Source organism: Trachurus japonicus, chromosome 13, assembly GCF_045865225.1.
Source record: "Trachurus japonicus isolate A0001 chromosome 13, Traja_1.0".
Lineage (NCBI taxonomy): Eukaryota > Metazoa > Chordata > Actinopteri > Carangiformes > Carangidae > Trachurus > Trachurus japonicus.
In genome coordinates, this window is record NC_140919.1 from 16,965,624 (window position 1) to 16,985,913 (window position 20,290).

A 20,290-nucleotide genomic window follows, 5' to 3' on the forward strand; every position below is an offset into this window, starting at 1 on the left:
ACGCTCACGTGGACAAGTTGTGACCTGCACATTCACCACGCTGTGACAGAACGTTACTGTACGAGGCAGAGACTGCTTGCTGAAAAACTGCCCTCGACGGGAACACGCATCAGTGGTTTTGCATGAATTTACCTCTAAAACAACTCTGTCTCGTAACGTTCTGTTATTATCTCATAGCGTGGTGAATGTGCAGGTCACAACTTGTCCACCAGAGCGTTTTGGAGTTGTTGGATTGTGCATTTGATGAGTTTGATGAACCAAGAAATCCCATTAGCCTCCGTAGCCTAGCTCTGAGCAGCTCCCGGCTCTGCTCCGCCGTTCTAAAAATAGCTTGCACCAACAATTAGCCTAAAGGTAACGAACCTACTGCTATGACTATAGGGATTATGGCAATGGGCCAATTTGCCTAAATGTTGAACTATCCCTTTAACCTGCATGTGTCAACATCCAGCAACTGTTTTACATTTGTTCAAAGTGTCTGACATTAATTTTTCTCCTTCAGACACACACACACAGACTTCTGGCTTCAGAGTTAATTTTTTGCGTTCGCTGTGTTTTCCTTGTTAAAATATGAAAAAAAAAAGCTTCAGGCTTCAGAAAACGAGACGGTGACAGGAAGGAGGAGAGTGACGCATGAGAGGAGCTGTTCACACCCACAGGGGGTTCTCTCTCTCCTAAGTGTGTGTGTTGTTGCAGCCCTGATCAGAAGAAACTTGTCACTACCTTGTCACTTCTACAGTGTGTCAGAGTCCTCACCGCCGGCCAGGCGACGCCACCAGCACACACACCTAGCTCAGCTCTTATAATTTCCACCACACTTTCATCTCTCTCTCTCTGCGTCTTCAGATCCACTTACTTAATTTTACACGACACACAGATTGCCTGAGTCATCAGATGGATCGGAGGGAGAGATGGAGGGAGGAGGAGAGGAGGGGTGTCAAGTAGCATTTGGTCACACCGACACTCAGATTCGATTACCAGTTAAGGTTTGTCGGAAGCCAAACACACCTCTGGCTTTTTTCCTGTGAATCTTGTTTGCATCCCAATGTGCAGGAAAGTGTGTGTGCAACATTCAGATTTACACCACAGAGCGACTTGAAGAGTCCAAACCCGCCGGACGACAGATTAAACACAACAGTCAACTGATTGCCAAAGAGTGTGGAGGAGCGTTTCCCCCTGGGAGCTGTGATTGCACGTCTTCTGTGTGCGTGTGTGTGTTTTTTTCCTAAGAAGCATGAGGCCTTGATATGAGATTGCTCTGCTTCACAGGCAGTAAACGCCACAAGCCGAGGATGTGGAGCGCACGTGTGTTTGTGCCCTTTAACGACAGCAATCCCACAGGAAAGTGCACTAAGTGGTGTCATGAGGCCTTAAGTGAAGGCTTGTGCAAATCATTTTCTTTTGTGTCAATCAAATGGCAGCTCCATTTCCTTTGCAGATATGATCTTTTCCTCAATGTGCACTTCACTGTCTACATCTCCACTGTGTTGTACATTAATTTGAATAAAATGCAACATGATGTGTGGGTGATTTGTAGCCAAATATTTGGTGTTACTGTCAATCTGCTGGTATTTTCTTGCAGAAATATAAAGTGTCTGACCTGTTATCAAATCAAAACATCTGGGACTGTTGAGAAGATGTTTGAAATGCTAATTATTCAAATAACAGCAAGATGTTTTCTGTCCAATACATTAACCATTAACTCTTACATTTTACTGATGCAGAAAAAATAATATTAGGCTACCTGTTTATAATATTTCCCCCCATTTTTTACCAGGTTATTGAGGGTGGTAAGCTGCATTCATGGAGATGACTGACTTTGACTTTTTTACATTTTAAAACAGTGTAAAAACTACTTTTTTATAGGTCAACTTAAACCTTAGCATCAACCTGGTTCCCTGACAAAATATTTTTTTTAATTTAAAATTTTTTTTTAATTTAAAATTTTTTTTTAAATTTAGCACAGACTTATTCTACAAAGTTTTTTTTTTTTTTGCTCTTACAGCAGTAGCCTAGTAAAAGTTGCAAATCCACAACTATAATCACAACGAAAAACTGTGAAAAAGGTGGACAAGTGAGTAGATCTGTTTCCGTGGACGGCGTGATGACGTTTTACGTCCCTAACGACCGCCATTTAGCCACTCGTTAGGAACCGGCAGCAGGTACAGAGTTAAAATACGAGGTATCGGTAAACTAGTGTTTATTTTATATAATGGAATATTGATTGGGCATCAAAATATATCAACCGGAGTTTACTGCTTAACTGTCGAAACTGGAAACGTTTATTTATTTATTTAATTTGAGTTCACTGGATGCTAACAGCGGATGCTAACCGGAGGCTAACGTCAGGTGGATTTACAGCAGAGCCGTTTGGACCTGATCAGCGTCTTAATGAGCTACGTCATCATGGCGGATAATCTACTAATGGGTGAGTACAGGTTTTTATTATTATTTTTTGGCCGCTGTGCCGTTGTTGATGATGATGGATGAGTTATTTCGCTTTGTTTGATGGCTATCTGCCCCATGTTTACTGACTGAGACCAGTCTTGGTTTTCAAGGTCCTAGTTTTGTCTGCTTCTCCGGATTTTTTTTTCTCAAGACCAGTCAAGATCACAGCTGCAGTATCTTTTTTTTTTTTTTTTCAAACGCAAATGTCTCTGTCACTTGCTCACTTTGGTTTATCTAATGTAAACCACATTGTTCTACAAAAGTAGCCTATGTTTGGGTAACCATCTGAAAGACTAAAGCAGGTTCTGTGCTGTGTTGTTCAATCCAAACTTTGTTTCAACTAAATATGTTTTATATTTATGTTTTATATAAAATCATCTTTTATTTTTAGCTGAGGAATAATGTAAATGTGATTATTATAAATACTAATACAGTCATGGTCTTGAAAATGGTCTTGCTTGCATTGGTTTTGGTCTCGGTCTTGGTTAGATGGTCTTTTCGACTACAACACTAGCTGACACTGTTAAAGCTTTGTTTTGGTTTGTTAGTATTGGCTGGCTAAAGCTGACTGTGATGTTTGGTAGTAGTTGTGGTTGTCAAAGTCCATGTGACACTATTGCTGTGTTATTGTTTTCAATGATGACGAACACGCAGTGGTTGTGTTCTTCCAACTCTTCTTCATCATATTCCATATTTTAAATAAGTGACATCTATTTCCTAAATAAAACACAGAAGCTGAATACTTCAATCACGTGGCCTGCACCATAACCATCTTATCTGAAGAGATGAGCAACATGGTGTCTCATAAAAATCTGTTATTGATCTAATCCAGCAGTCTAAAGCTGGTAAACATTACATACTCCTCTGAAAAGCTGCCTTTACTTCCCAGGCCCTGTTGTCGTGCTGTGTCGTGTCTAAGCAGGGAACTTAATAAGCTGTAGAAACTCAAACATCTCACCAGGTTGTGTGTGTGTGTGTGTGTGTGTGTGCGTGTGCGTGTGTGTGCACTTGTTTGAATAAGGGGATTGAATTAGGCTGGAGCGTAAAGTAAAGCAAATGCGCACTGTTTACCTGCCCTTTGGAAAAGTTGAGAAAACAGACACAAAAAACTTTATCTATTGAAAATCTTTTTTTTAAAGATTATCTCAAACCTGTGAAGTGCAGGTGTTTTGTTGGATGTGAGTTTTCATATTGTTCTGAAGAGAGGTCATAATGATGTGAATACTATCAGCATTTTAGGCTGGAGCCCTGCAGCACATGGATTTTACCAAAGTATCCTGGCTAGTGGCTACTGCCCTTTTTTATGCTGTACTTTGTAGGGGGGGGGCGTTAGCATATCATCTGACGACAAAGGCCCTTGAGGTCTCTTGAGGCCGTTGTTGAGAAGAGAACCAGGTCGACGCAGACGTACAATCACCTGTTACATAATTTTGATTCAGTGAACTATTTAACCAATTTCAATAAATAAATACGTATTATTATTATTATTTTTTTCAAAATATTGTTATTTTCATTTTTTGGTGAAAAACTCAAATCTACGGGCCAAGCGGGCCAGTAAGATTTTTTTTTTACGTTGGACATCTTGTTCCAGTCTTGAGTAATTAGCTGTTGAATACAGATTAGTTTAGCCCAAAGTAGTAGTTTTTTTTTTTTATGGCCGTCATTTTCAGGTGTAGCAGTACAAATGACTCCATTATTTTGCTTTAGTGACACCTCAACATCTGTACAGTTGTTCTCTTGTAAACAACAACAAAATCAATCAATTTTAATTTTAGAGTTACAACTTCTTTTTTTTTTACTTGAGGGGGGGATAAATATACTTTTTTATCTCTCAATCGAAATGCTTTTTTCTGCACTTGCACTTTATTTTGATGATACAAGTCTGATCTTCACAGAGCATGACGTCAACGCCACAAGTTTCCAGTCAAAGTCAAGGTAAATGACACGATGACACGCGACGTCGTGTCAGGCAAAGCGTTTTGGGCGATAAGAGCGACGCGATGAAGCGTCCATCGCGTCATCGCGTGTATCGCTTGAAGTTGAAAAATTTTTTTGGGAAAAATTGGAACTTTTCAAGCGACATCCAATCAGCGTTGATGTCCAACCACGTCACCGACACAGCTACCATAGTTAGGCCAGACACACATTTCAAAACATGGTGGAGAAGATTACTGTGGATAGTCTCACTCGCCAGAAACTCCTTCAAAGAACTGTGGCTGTGTAAAAAAAAAAAAAAGGTTAGGTCTGTGTGCGGTTTCCTCAGATCAATAATATAATACATCCATGGCCGTTTCCCGGAGCTTTACGACACGAAGTCGTACTTTTACCGCGATCGTAATAAAAAAGATAATGCCTGCAGACGGTCAGCGAGGAGGTACAGCTTCCTCCTAAGTTGTGAATATTTCATATGTATTAATATTTATTAATATTTCAATACTCAGCCATGGTTGACAAGAGAAAGAAAATATAGCGGGAGGTGGGTTGCGTCATCGCACGATTGAAGCGATGCAGTGATGATCAAAAATGCGTTACGGGCGATGACATTGTCTCCATCGCGTTTTGTGTGAACGCACGGTAAGACGAGACAACTCTTCTTTGGCAGTCAAAGAGTTAATAACATGTTCAGTGAAGGGTTGTTGTCCGTGCACCACAGTGACGGCTCCCGCATCGCCACGCAGGCACAGGGAGCTGAGGACACAACCTGGGAGGTGTAACATTTCAGCCTGATGATGATTTGAGCTGAGGCAGACAGGAAGTCCAGGATCCAGACGGAGGGAGGGAGGGAGGGAGGGAGGGAGGGAGGGAGGAGGGAGAGAGAGAGGGAGGAGGGAGTGTTTAGTCCCAGGTCTGTTAGTGTGAGGAGGAAACCCGACCTGACGACGGTGATCAAACTGAATAAACAACTCTGAGTTTTGTGAGTTTGTATTTTTAGGACAACCACCCCTGTATTTGCATATAACTACTTATCCTTTGTGAAACAGTCCAGATGTTCGGCTTCGTGTTATTTCCAGTCACCTGGAGCCGCTGGTTTATTCCAGACAGACAGACACACACACACACACACACACACACACACACACACACACACACACACACACACACCTTGGATCCGTTCAGCTCCTGTTCCTCACAGTAAAGGACAAACCCCATGAACCCCCACTGTAACGCAGCATGTATGTGCACATACTCACATTAGCATAGTTTTAAAGTGTCGACAGTGTGTGTGAATGTGAATATGTGTGTGTGTGTGTGCTGAGTCACGCTGAGGTCCATGTCGACCCCCCCCATCATGCTTTTGAATATGTATGGTGAACGTGCTTGCAGAGCGGCGGGGGAGGAGCGCTCCTCGTTGCTTATTCTGTTTCATGTTTGACCTGCAGTGCGATATTCATTCATTCATTCATACATTCCCCCACACACACACACACACACACTCACAGGTCAGACAGGATAAGGTGTGTATGTGTGTGAGGACGGCAGCCCCCGCTGGCTGAATGTCATTACATTTTTCGATTTGTTGGGCCACCATATGACTCGGTAGCATTTGCTTTGTTTGTGTCTGTGTGTTTCTGTTTGTGTCGGTGTGTTTCTGTTTGTGTCTGTGTGTCTATGTGTGTGAGAGGACACACAACCAACAAATCACATCAAATGGAACCAAAAACCGAGGCCACCACAGTTTTAGAGAAAGTGTGTGTGTGTGTGTGTGTGTGCGCGCACTGTTTTGGGTTTAATAACACGGAGAGGTCTCACTCCTGTTTATCTGTGGCCTTGGTCTGAGTTTAGCAGAAGCAGTGGGAAGGTGTTCTCCAGCTGAACCCAGATAAAGCTCCTCCTGAGGTGTGCGTGTGTGCGTGCGTGTGTGCGTGTGTATGTGTGTGCGTGTGTGCGTCCTTGTTGATTGTATTCAGGAGCAGGGTGTGAAAGGCCTGTGTGTCCCTGAGTAGTGGAAATGAATTGGTTATTGCCTTGGCAGCTTCTATATTAATTCCATGTAACTGAAACAGGCTGAGTAAACATACTGTATGTGTTGAGGCCTCCTCCTCCACCTCATCCTCCTCTCTCTCATTTACTTAACATCTGTTTTCCCCCTCTCCTCCTTTTCCTTCTCCTTTTCTTCTTCTTCTTCTTTCCTCTCGTCCACTCTCCATTCATCCACCGAGGCGCTCGCTCCTTTTTCCTCATTTACTACCTGTCGATTCGCCGCACAATTAATCTCCAGATTTCATCTTATTTCTTGTCGCCTTTTGTTCTCCAGCTCTTTTTTTTTTTTTTCTTAAATAAAAGGTGCTACATGTAGCGCTTTTTGACATGAATAAATCGTTACTGTATTGATTTTGGGACATTAGGTAAATAACCAAACAAATGAGAGCGTGGTGTTGAAGACTTGGCTTCGATCACCAGCTCTGTACGCTTCATTTATTCACCACCGCAGCAGCAGCAGCAGCAGCAGTTTGTGGCCGGGTGGTCGCTTTAATCCAGACTGAAATATAATCAAATATTATCCAGTGGTTTGTCATGAAGTTGTGCACAGATATTAATGGTGACTTCCTGCTCGTTCACTTGTTTCCCACTTGAATATTTATAACGGCTGTAAATAGGTTATTAATGTATCATATTTTTTTGTTGTTTGATTTGTTGTTTACCAGGGATCACAAATAACCATGGCTTTGTGGACAGATGGACTTTGTAGCTGAACTTGTCATCAAGTTTGTTGTGTTTGTTTATATATTTTTACACTCTGTGACAGAGGCGGTTTAACTTGTGACTGCAGCCGGTTCCCTTGAGCAACGGATTCAAACTATGGGTTCGGCAAAATGTAATTGTGATTATCATGCCCTAGTATTAATGTGTTTATTGAGTAGATTCATGAAGAAAAACTTAATATTTTGTGTTAAAATATTTGCAAAGTGGGCCGATGTGTCTTTGTTGAAATTTGCACCACCCATCCTATTAACCAGGGAGTCTTTTTCTGATGTGTTTTAATTTCTGCTTGACACTGTATTGGTGGGAGGCGTTTGTCAGATGTCGTAGGTGGACCTATGGATCAATAAATCAAACATATGGATCTGTTAATTAGTGATTTAAGAAGTCCTGATGTAATCAGAGTAGGCGGAGCTATAAGCTGAGGACAGGTAATATTCACTACACATCTGGATGCATCTGCATCTCGTCCTAGAAATCAGTACTTAATGTGGGAACAAGTGAGAACAAGACAGGCCTCGTCTTTCAGAAGCTACATTTCACAGACTCTTATATTATAGCTACCAGTGCGACTGGACCGCTGCGTTCACCACGCGCTCCTTCCATCTCAGCCCTCTTTTACCATGCAGTAAACTCTCCAACAAGGCAATCCTGGATTCAGTGACAACACATAATAATATATAGGCTAATGATAATCATCGTAACATTCATCAAGGTTCAGTCAAGTAAATGATATAGGAGCAAACATGTGAGCCTGAGGGTTACACTTTAAAATGTAAGTGTTGAGTTTCAACTCAGTTCAGCTGCTAAAAGTACAGTGGTTACTAAAAAAAAAAAAAAAAAATGCTCTCGTCATGGTTGCTAGGTGACAGGAGGAAGCAAAGTGCACATCCGGCAGCTACACCATCGTTGACCACGTCGTTCTGACCTGATCATTTTAGTTTTTAAAAAATCCTGAGCACCTGAACTCATCATAGACTGAATTGAATCACACTGAGCTTCTTCTTCTTCCTGCAGAACCGAACCGGCCCTCTAACTCCCCCCCCCCCCCCGCTGCTCTGCTTTAAATAACAAGGAGACGTCTTCAGTAATCAGAGCAGTGACCCAAATGAAGAACAAAAAGAGGCAGGAGACCTCATCTGCTCCGCTCTACCTCCGTCCTGCCGCTTGTCATTATCTGTCCACCTCTTATTTCACCTCCTCCTCCTCCTCCGCCCCCGCAGATGTAATCACATCTATTCAGTGATGAAGATGAAATCGTCCCCTCCCTCTTCCACCACTACCTCCTCCTCCTCCTCCTCCACACACTGTGACACGAACCTGGTTTAAAAACTCGTCCTTTTGTCGTGGAGGGAACAAACAAATTACGTCTCCTCACACAGTCAAGACAGGAGCGATCACTCGAATGTAATCAAAGGGGGGGGGGTGCTGGGCAGCGGCAGCAGAAGGAGGAGCAGGACGCGAGGACGGCGCCTCGGTGAAAATTAGCAAAGTAAATGGTTGTGTGTGTTTGTCTTTGTGTGTGTTTACAGCAGTAATTAGTGCATTATGCTGTGAGTAAAATGCTCAGACCAGCCATGCAGAGGAAATGGACAAGTAATGGAGTGTTACCTACGCCGAAGCACACCCACGGGGTTCATTTAACACCACAACACACACACACACACACATACACACACCCGTTGGTTGAGGATGCATCCGGCAAACACAGAAACAAAATGTCATGCAGGCTAATTGCGAGTGTTTTTACTTAAATGATCAGCGGCGTGTGCGATTAATCAGATTTCAGAAGTTGAAAGACAGCTTTAAAGTCACGGGGAAATTAGCGTCAGTGCCGTTGGAAAGTTCAACGGTCCGAGGGGCGGGGGGGAACCGGCTCGCCACGAGTCCACTGGAGCCACAAATGGAGGCGCTAATGGCTCTTTGTAAAAGTGGTCGGTCAAAAAGGTCTTAATGACCTTTCGCTTCCTATCACGAGGTAACCCTGCTGAATTTTAAATTTTTGCTTAGGGACTTTTTGAAGATGCTGGAGTCGACTGCTGCTGCTCGTCAGTGCTGCTGGGAAATATGGTACGTTTCTTCTTTTCACCAGCAAAGAAACGACGGCTTGTTGCGCAGCGAGTAATGTGAAAGTAAACACATTTAAGAGGTGACGACCAGGTTTATCCCTTTTTTGTAGGGATGCACCTTAATTTATTTCCCCCCACCGTTAAATAACTTAGAATTTCCTGCTTCTCATAACCGATGCCAATAACAATAACATTTTTAATAGTTTATATACACAACTGAGGTTAAGAAAAGTTGAAATGTAATGAGTAAAGATAAAATTAACATTATAGATCTGCCTCTGACATGCTAAATAATATAAACAACATCAATCCTGTAATCACAACAAAAACAAGAACAGTTATGACTCTTCAAAAATCAACATTTATTATTGTTTCAAATCAACTTTGGGGGCAAACTGACCGAACAATCCAGGCAATGTTGGCTAAGTGTAATTGGCTCTAGTAAGTGGCAAAACATTTCATGATCAGACTTTTATGTGTATTAGGGATGGGCGAGTACCAATACCAGGTATCGAGATCTGGCCGATACCGGCCTTATTTCAAAGTATCTGGTACTGGTGAAGGCTGCCGATACCAGCCGCCGATTCTCAAGGTAAAAAAAAAAATTGAGTTTCTTTTCTTTCCTTCCTTTATTCAGATTTTCACAATGGGTTGGTCGGTCCTGCTGCCGCTACTTGAAGAAATCCAACAGGAAACACTGCGAATACACAAACAATTGCACATTGACTGTGCTGCTTTTGAATATTAAGTCTTTGTTCAAAATAATCTGTCATTGTGTTAATTGATATGTATCAAAGTACTAGTGGTATCAGTGTGTACTGAAGAGTGAGTACTCCTGTTACCGATAGTTATCATGCATTCCTGCTTTTTTTGTCTCCACTTGAAGGATTTCCATCACTTTCAGTCCAGACAATTTTCATGATTCAGTAAATGAACTAAATTGGCAGTTAAAATTAAATTGAAATGAAATTAAAAGTGCTCTAGTCCTAATCAAGATGCTAAAATACCCCATAAATACACATTTACCAAACACTTAGTGACATTAGCTTCATTTTTTGTTCACCTGATTATTCTCTGTTCATCATTCATTCATCATTTAGCTCAGTTTTTGTTCTCCACCTGCTCCACAGTAAAATCCTGACATTGTCTCCACTTAACTTTTTGCTGAAAACAAACTGCTGCAGCTTCTCTCTCACACTCCATGCATGTGATTTTTGATCTATTATTAATATAAAATATTGATTAGAGCGACTTAAAGTTTGGAGCTCACAGCGGGAAAATCCCTCAAAGTCCATTCCTCTGCAAAACTTTCCACCGTTTATTCTTCAGGCCGAGCTGTTTCTGATTATACCTGGAGATGTACTGCCGCCATTACACACACACACACACAAGAACAGTTCGTGAAAGAAAAGTACCGTATGGAAGTGTTGGTATAGTGTGTGAACCTGAGGTGACCCCCAAGGTGTTTTAGAGGAGTCTAAATCTGACTAAAAGGCCAATAAAACAAGTTTGAAATGACAAACTGAAAGAAAAACTGTGAGTTTTAGTCCAAAAAAGAAAAAGATTCCTCGGCTGTAATCATCCAGATGGATCCAGAGTCCAGCAGCTCTGAAGGTAAAGACCAGGCTGATTACTTGTTTGCTTTCATCCAGACTTCACATAGACTGACTGGCTGTTTTTCACCCAGACAGCCCATAAAAGTCTTCTTGATTTCTGGAAGGAGCTGACAAAAAAATATTGTTTTTAATCTGGACCTGGGAGCAGCCAATGAGATCCCGTCTGGAGGCTCCGGGCTGGGATTTGACTCATGGAGGTGGAGGGGGAGGAGGGGTGAGGTGCTTTCAGAGATGCTCAAACTGTAGTAAGTCTTTAAATCACACTTTTTTTTAATCTTCCCTCTCAACCTGAAGCAGGACGTCGTGGTTTCTGCACTTTGACACCTGAAATGTTTGGACGACTCATGATTCAAGTGTGGTTATTTCGTCGTGGTTATTTTCTCCTCACTAAAAAACACTGAACTCATCTTGAGTGAAATAATCCCTCACTCACTCGCTCCCTCGCTGCATATCAGACATCAAAACAGTGTTTGGCTGATGGATGGAGGTCGCTTGTTGAAAAATGCAAAGTGTGAATACAGAGAGGCAGCGGCGGTGTGTGTGTGTGTTTGTTTGCCGGAGCCAGCGCAGAGGTAGACTGATGTCCCCTGACACTTTAACTGCTTAGCGTGTTCTTTAGCCCCGGTGGAAAATGGTACTGTCGTATAAAAGTCAGTCGTGCACGGCAGAGTTTATACTGAGGAAGAGGAAGGAAAAGAATTGGACATAACTGAAGAGAGGAGGAGGAAGAGGAGGAGGAGGAAGAGGAGGAGGAGGAGGAGGGAGCAGCAGCGACTACACAGTGATCCGAGCTGAGGAGCAGGAGGAAATGAGATAGGACATCTTCATTTAGTTTTAACATCTGCCTAACTGTGGTGTGTGCAGCCGGCTCTGCTCCGGCAGACAGCAGCAGCCTCGGCTCCTCACACTAACAGATGGATTTAGACTCTCAGACTCTCAGACGCTTTTGCAATATTCGCCGCCTCAGGTGAGATTTTCAGAATTTGGTATTGAATCAAGCGTATCAAACCCGGTCTTGGGATATGAAAAAAGTCAACGCGTAAATGGGATTTTCTTTTTTAATTAGTCAATCCGCTGCCATATTCCAGGGCCCCACCTGTACGGCGTGCGCTCCTGCGAGGGCTGTGAATTGTGTATATTCTTCAATTAACTGTCATGAAAAGGAGCAGGGAGGCGAATGACGGGAGGAGATAGGGTGGCGACGGTGGTTTAGGCCAGAAAATGATAAATTACAGCCATGCTAGTTTCACCCGTTTAGCACATTAGCTGAAAAACGTGTGTGTGAAGCGTGAGGGGCAATTAGTACAGAAGCCCAGGAGGGTCATATTCACCTGCACAAGCATCTGGTCTAACCGACACAGAAAGTTAAAGCTACACAGGTTGATTAAAGCTGTCGACTGTGGAGCTAACGCAGGTCCTCAAACGGTGTAAAGGCCTTTACACACCGGAGACGTAGTTATTGTGCAGGTAATTTGCACGTCAATATTTTATTTTCAACCTCTGGTTTTCATCACGAGTCCTTTCACACAGACAGCGAATGTGACGCAGAGAAAATGGAACATATTTTTCAGAGTGAGGTTGATCTTATGAGCTTTTGCCCGGCGACTAAACGGCAATCATGTTGCATGAAAAGGAGGTAGCCTACGTCACAACCCTACACACGAAACCATGACAACTGCATCAACAAACTGTGTCTCTCACCACCTTGTCTTGTTTGACTGAGGGACACAAACATTATAAAGACAAAGAAATGAAGTAGTGTGTGGTGGAGGCTGTCAGGACAGTGATCAGATCGTGATCTGCTGTGTTGGAGGTACAGTAGTAGACGATAGTATCACAGAAGGTTCGGCTAACGTAAACAAACCTGTGTTGAATTCATGAGGAATAATCAACCAGTTGGTGTGTGTTGTGTGGTTTTAAGGCACAACGTGGAGACAAAGAACCGCCTAATGAGAAACTTTGGTTTATAATTGTTGCATCTGTTGCATATTTGCATCGCCGTCAGTATGAATGGTTTTGATGCAAATATTTGTGCAAGGGCCTTTAAATATCAGTGTACTGATAAAAACTTAAAAAGTCTAAAATTCAGATTATTTAGGTCTTAAATATTTCTGCCTTCAATTGACGTTATCTCCTATTTACATGTGGCTGCGAGACTTTCTGGTATGTGCTGAATGAACGCCCTTTTCACCCCGTCGATGCATTTACATCAGGTGACGCAATGAAACATATAATTTAGGACAATTATATATTTGTGCTTTTTCCACATCAATGAACACACTTTAAAAATGTTCTTGAACTCAACTGATTACTTTCATTTTACCTTACTGTTAATTTTGAACTAACATCAATGCCTTTAATTAGAAAGAGTATATTTTCACTTTTGGGCTGTATTTCCATCGCAGGTTTGGTCTTAAGTTTTGTTAAAAGTTGTTTTAAAAAGGTCTTAAACTGAATTTGTGCGTCCCCCTGTCAATGTGCATTTATTCTGGTCGGTTCTTGTTAGAGAACTTGTTGGAGCGGTGAAATTAAACGCATCATACAAACATTTCTACATGAGGGATCTCAGACTGGAGGCTTGAAAGGCATCAGAGATTTACTGAGCATTAATTAGCCGGCAGCAAACAGCAGATTTCTAACGAACCAGTCCAGTGGGTGCAGAGGTAGAGACGAGGAGTGACTCTGCAGCAGGCGGCCGGCTGCACACGCTTCAGTCAAGGTGCCCGACGACGGATCAGTGTGTGTGTGTGTGTGTGTGTGTGCTCTACACTTTGGTGCAGGATTTGTTTCAAATTAGAAACCAGAGCAGATGAAACTCAGCTGTCAGTCCTGCTACGATCAGACGGCCGTTAGGATTTAATCAGCTGAGAGGAGGAAGATACAGATAACAGTGTGTAAGAGACTCTGCACTTATTATTATGTTTGTATACAATGAAAGTTCGCACACAGACTTAGATGTTCGACTCTTAATGTCACATGCACATTCAGTTTTAGTTGGATCGATATGAAAACCCAGCGTTAGCTCATTGACATTGAGTTGTTTAAAGATGAACTAAACAGGATTATTCGCGTGGCTATGCTACATTTTGACCTCTGGACTTGTGACTTGTAACATTGTATATGTTACATTTTCGCCGGGTTTGTTGTAAACAAATGCACATAGCCAGGAGGAGGGTTAGCAACACATCGGAAACGCGACCAGACTTGCATAGTTTTCCTTTAACAGTCATTGGGTTTCGGTCACAGCTATAATGTATGTGTGAGATGTATGGGTACCTTTTGACATTTAAACTGAGATTGTACCAATACCTGGCTCCTGGGGATTAGTACTGGTATGCAACGCTACCTGTTTTCAGCAGTTTTTTGTGTGCATGTGTGGTAATGAAGTTATTTTGTTAATTTAAAAAAAAATTCAATAGCAGGATCTCTGTTTAAAACTTCAGGGTGTGCAGTGAGAGGAGGAGGTGTTCACAGACGGAAGAGTTTCTAAAATTAAAACCCCAACCCGCCGGTGTTGAAGCCAACTCTCTAGCAAATTATTTTCTTCATTTGTGTATATTTTCGGCCCAAAACCAGCGCGCCAGGACGGGTTGGTCGAAAATATCATTGTAGATTATGTTCTGACAAAGATTAATGTCTAACATTGATGTTGGACGAGATGGTGGAGCCCAAAACGGAGCTAAAAGGAGGGTGAACTTTTGACTCTTATGAAAATACTGAAGCTTCTTCCTGACTATTGGATGTATGAAAATGTAATTTAAAACATTTGACAGTTTGTACCCTGCTGCTCCCAGGAAGTCAAAAAATCATCTGCTTTGTCACTGTAAACTTCAGTCCCTGTTGTATTTTAGACATTTGCTTCACACTGCAGCACAAACTGTAGTTTAACTTTAATAAATGATGAGTACTGTATATCGACATTGAAAGAAAAGCAAACACCTCCAATTATTAGTTAAGATTCATTTCTCTGTCACTTTGCTCTGCAGCACATGTGAGAACGGATCGACCAAAAGAGGCCGAGCTGAAAAACAAACACACCCACTGACTTTAATATGGAGGACCTGATCCATCTGATGCTGCTGGTTTGTTTGGATTAAATAGGAGGGAAATGGGTCTTTTATCAAAAAGTGATCAGTAAAAAAACAAACAAAAAACCCCCCCATCAACAACATCCCTAAAAACAACCAGAGGATTTACTCCACAGATAAAAACAAGGATGAGGTTTAACTCAACGGGGGCACATTTAAAAATTATGGAGAGAGTTTGGCTTTAAGTTTAAGAAAACAAGTGTAGTTAAAGGAAGGTGTAGACACACACACCCACACACACGCGCACTCTAACACACTGCATGTTTTAATGTGCAGCTCCAGTGTGTCATAAATCTCGAGGGCTGGACACAGTGAACAGCAGTTGTAACTCACTCCCTGCTGTCACCTGCCTCACCACACACACACACACACACACACACATACCTTCACAATGTAATGTATATACAGACGCACACACGATACCAACAGTAACTCACTCTTCTCTCTTTCACTCTTTGTGTGTGTGTGGTCCTGTTGCATATCTGTGTGTTTAGCTGTGGGAACATTCAGACTCAAGTTATTTGGCTCCAACGGAGAAAAAAAAAAGTGTGTGTTTGCGTGTGAGTGTGAATGAGTGAGAGAGAGAAAAGGAAAATAAAACGACAGATAGAAAAAAAAACAAAAGCTCCCTTATGATTGAATCTGTTGAGGCGTGGCATTGAGATAGATCACAAACAGTGATGTGTGTGTGTGTGTGTGTGTGTGTCGGCTGCTCTGACCGTTACACAAAGTGGAAAAAGATGGAATTTCTACTCCATGTCTGAAAGACACGTGTATGATTGTGTATGTGTGTTATGCATTCACAACTGTGCAGTTTGAGAGTCTGTGTGTGTGTGTGTGTGTATGCATGATAAACACATTAGCGTGTGCATCAGCATTCATGCAGCCCGGTGCGTGTGATTAGATATTTACTCGGTGCTGCAGTGTGTGATTAAGTGCAGTTTGAAGCGGCGGCTTTACACTAGACTGGACTCAGGCAATCACAACACACACACAGACACACACAGGTGGAGGCAGCAGCTTCATCAGACGGCTGGAGCTTTTCATAGCGGCTCTAACAGAGTTCACTCGTCCCATTATAAACTCTGTGAAGAGACGATCAGCCCTGATACGGAAATAACAGTTTAAAAAAAAGAAACCCACCTTTTCTTGGAGAGGTTCACTCCGGATCGTCACACACTCACTGTCAGAACGAACGGATCCCAGCTGAGAGGTGAAGTCACTACTGAACAACATGAGTTCAGGCTTTAATAAAACTCACATGGATTTAAGTGAAGAGGGAGAAATATAACAACTACTTGTTGTGCGTCCTGTAATATTTTATCGGCACAATTAAAGATGAAAAATGTCCACACTCCTTCTACAGGAGGTAACGCTGACTTTTAGCTGAAGACTGCAGCTGTGTTTTCATCTGTTAGTGGAGATAATCACTCAAAAAAGTTCTTGCACAGGTTTATTTTTAAAGATCTGCCTTTTGGAGAATAAATGTTGAATTGTGAGATAATAACGGAACATTACAAGACGGAGTTGTTTTCGGGGTAAATGCAGAGACTGCTTGCTGAAAAACTGCCCCCAACGGAAATGCGCATCAACGGTTTTGCATGAATTTCCCTCGAAAACAACTCTGTCTCGTAACGTTCTGTTGTTATCTCATAGCGTGGTGAATAGGGCTGTAGCGATACACTAATCTCACGATACGATACGATATACGATATTCAGCTCACGATATGATATATATCACGATATTCAGTCAACGATATGATTCGATTCGATTCGATATAATTCGATACACTTGCATCATTTTCTGAAAGATTTAAAAGGTACAGTGTGATTTTGGTGACATCTTGTTGAGTGTTCCATTTACTTGGATTGAATTAATTGAACTGAAAACTAAAAACATCAATTACACTATGTGTCTGACTGGACAGAGAGTCTACAGCTTGCAAATGCTAGACAAAATGAATCAAAGATGTGTTGAGAAAATGAGTTCCATTTATTGAAACAGTGCAAACTGCATTACAAGCCTTTGAAAAGTAAATAAAGTGCAGTAACAACGGAGAGTTAAAAAGTGCAGCAAGTGGCCTGTTCTGAACAGGTTCTTTGACAGCTTTTTTAGCTTTAAACTGAACATGAGGTAACCAGTCTAGCCACCAGGTAAGTAAACATAGTACCATGGCTTCTCTAAAACATCCAATAATTCAAGTCAAAAACATTTAAACATTTAACTTAAAATGTACCCGTCTCTTAGCCGAGTAGTTTAAGGCCTGTAGGCCTACAAGTATGTGAGGTAGCCAGTCTGGCCAGCAGAAAAGAAAAATAAACTATGGCAGCCAATAATTCAAGTCCATAGTACCCATCTTAGCTTAAGGCCTTAACACTAAACAGAAACTCTCCTCTACACATAACTGCAGACTAAGTGATCTGCATTCTCTTAAGGTTTTTGTTCAGGAATAGAATCTGATCAACGTGCTCTGGGAGAAGTGCACTTCTTTGAGCAGTGATGATATCCCCGGCGGTGGAAAAGACCCTCTCTGAGGAAACACTAGTGCCAGGGACACAGAGGTATCTTTTAGCAAGTTGTGACAAGAGTGGATACTCATACTGGTGCTCTTTCCACCAGACCAGTGGATCTTCTTTCACTTCCAGGAGATCTGCCTCCTTGTAGCGGGTCATCTGCTCCTTGGCCTCGTCCTCTTGGGTAATTGTCTTGGGTTGTGCTGCACCACCACCATATCGTTCACCAAGAAGGGCAGCCAGTGGACAAGACGGCCTTGGATTCCTGGGTGGAGGATGCTGACCTTCAAATAAACAAACAATAAAAACAAAAACACATTACTTATAGTTAAGCACATTCCATAATTCCTACACAGAGGTTCAGACAACACAATGCGCTTCACTGGATAACAATGAGTGATAATACTGACCTTGACTGCTCTCTCCTTCCATGAATTGCTCTCCTTCATCTACAGCCTCTTCTTTGGATGCCATCCCCTCATCATCAGCATGGGCATTTGCTGTCCCCTCTTCATCCACACTCCAAAGTGACTAAATTAAATAAGTCAACATGAAATGAAATTCATGAGCTTTTACTGTAATACATATTTTAATTACTATATTTAATATGCCTTTAAACCTGTTAATATTACACTATTTATGCTTTTTAAACTATTTAATATTTATCTATTTTAAACTGTTAACATTGTAGGATTTGCCCTTTAAACTTTGAAAAATGTATTATTTAGGCCTATGCTTACTCACGCCAGGAGATGGCGGATGGGGTACAAGGCCAAGGGTTAAACCTAGCAGTACCATCACTGCCTTACCTCTGATGGCTGCATGCCCAGTCTTGCAGCCTCTGCAATCAGTCCATCATAAACGCCCCGTCTTTCATTCTCAGTCAGGAAGGGAAGACTTTTGAATCGTGGGTCCATCGCTGAACATGCATGGAGAGTTGCCTTGAGGTCAATGTACCTCCTCTGAAGATCCCCAGCCATGGCAGCCTTCATCTCTTTTATGACTGCAGATTCACCTTCGATTGGTTTCAGTCCGTTGATCAGTGTGTCCTGGAGGGGTGCGACAACGGAGAGTGTAGGGGTCTTCTCCTTGGACATGTACAGTGTAGCCTCCTTCATGGGCTTCAACGCGCTGACTACTTCTTCAGCTGTTGTCACATCTGACTCAGTCAGTGTGCACAGATCCTTCTCGGTCTTCCTGACTTCACTGGAGAGCAGGGCTGCACATATGGCCGGTTGTTGCTCGAGGAATCTTTCTAACATGTCATGAGCACTATTCCACCTGTTGTTAAATAAAAGAAATACATTTATTTATGAACCTATAGCGCCCTATACATTTTACAGCATGGATGCACAGAATGCTGCTTCACATAGGCCTAAATGACAAAAAAAAAAATTAATAAAAAAACAAAATAAACTATTAAAAAGTAACAGCACACTAACCTCGTCACTACATCCGTCATCAGCTTGTGCTCTGGTAGTAGTAGAAGCCTTTGTTTCTCTTTCAGAATGTGGTTGGCTGTGGTGCTCCGTCTGAAGAAGTTCACAATGCGTCTCACCCTTCCCAGCAGCCGTGCGACTGCTGTGATTTTGAGGGCACGTTGTGCAGCCAGATTCAGGGTGTGAGCATAGCATTTTACATGAAGTGTGAATGCTGCCTCCTCAGCTGCTACTGTCATATTTGACGCATTGTCAGTGACAATTACTGGATCCTTCTCTCCGATTCCCCACTCGGCGAGGGCCTTTCTCAGGTGTTCTGCCAGGTTGTGTCCGGTGTGGCTCTCGGGCATGTCCCTGGTTTGCAAAACATATGTAACGAGCTCCCATTCCTCGCTGATAAAGTGAGCCGTGATGGTGACATAGGCTTCGGTTGTGCGCGAGGTCCAGCCGTCGCACGTTAGGGCAACTCTCTCCGCGCTGGCCAGGGAGGCTTTGACGTGTGCCCTGGTCTGAGCGTACAACCTGGGGATGCAAACCTTGGTGAGGTGTTCGCGGGTTGGAAGAGGGTAGCGGGGCTCCATCGCGTTCACCATGCGCCGAAAGCCGGCGTTTTCCACCACCGAATACGGTCTTAAATCCTGACAAATAAAGTAAGCAATGGACTCGGTAATTTTCTGCGACCTTGGTGAAGCAGAGGGAAATTTGTGTGAACAACCGCCATCCATGCTCAGCATGGTTTGTTTCGGGTCACGCCGCGGCTTCTTGGGGTCCTCCGTTAACATTACCTTGTCCGGGTGGTGACGTTTGAGGTGGGCTCGTAGGTTGGTGGTGTTTCCGGAGTATTTCACGTTTGTGTGACACAGCTTGCAAACCGCGATGCTTTTGTCTAAGTCGTCACTTTCCTTCTTAGTTTTAAAGCCAAAGTGCTCCCACACGTCTGCTTTTAAGCACGAAGGTGCTGGATTTATATTCGCCGCCATTTTCTTGAATCTCCTCGCTCGCTCTGCTCTGACTCCGCTAACAGGTAGAGGTAGACGTCGGCGTCTGTGCAAAGAGAGTATCTAGACGGGTAACTTGCTCTACAGCGACACTAGCGGCCGGCGGACCAAATCGCTCTTCCTGCAGAGCGAACGGGGGGATAAACACGGAGGATATGAAAGGGATTTATGTATCGATACTAGTGGCTTAACAATCGATACTCTATTGGGAAACAAAATATCGATTTATATCGCAGAATCGATAAAATTGCTCAGCCCTAGTGGTGAATGTGCAGGTCACAACTTGTCCACCAGAGCGTTTTGGAGTTGTTGGATTGTGTATTTGATGAGTTTGATGAGGGAAACCAAGAAATCCCATGAGCCTCCATAGCGTAGCTCTGAGCAGCTCGCGGCTCTGCTCCGCCATTCTAAAAACAG

At 42.7% G+C, this 20,290-nt stretch overlaps 1 protein-coding gene across 1 annotated transcript; it reads right to left on the reverse strand.

The window, feature by feature from the left end:
* Positions 1-17,591: 17,591 nt before the first annotated feature.
* Positions 17,592-19,855, reverse strand: LOC146975777 (E3 SUMO-protein ligase ZBED1-like). The gene is made up of 3 exons (XM_085796654.1): positions 18,879-19,855; positions 18,246-18,717; positions 17,592-17,720 (listed from the first exon to the last, which is right to left on the reverse strand). The coding sequence occupies exons 1-3, from the start codon at positions 19,853-19,855 to the stop codon at positions 17,592-17,594; spliced, it is 1,578 nt and encodes a 525-aa protein (XP_085652780.1).
* Positions 19,856-20,290: the final 435 nt, after the last annotated feature.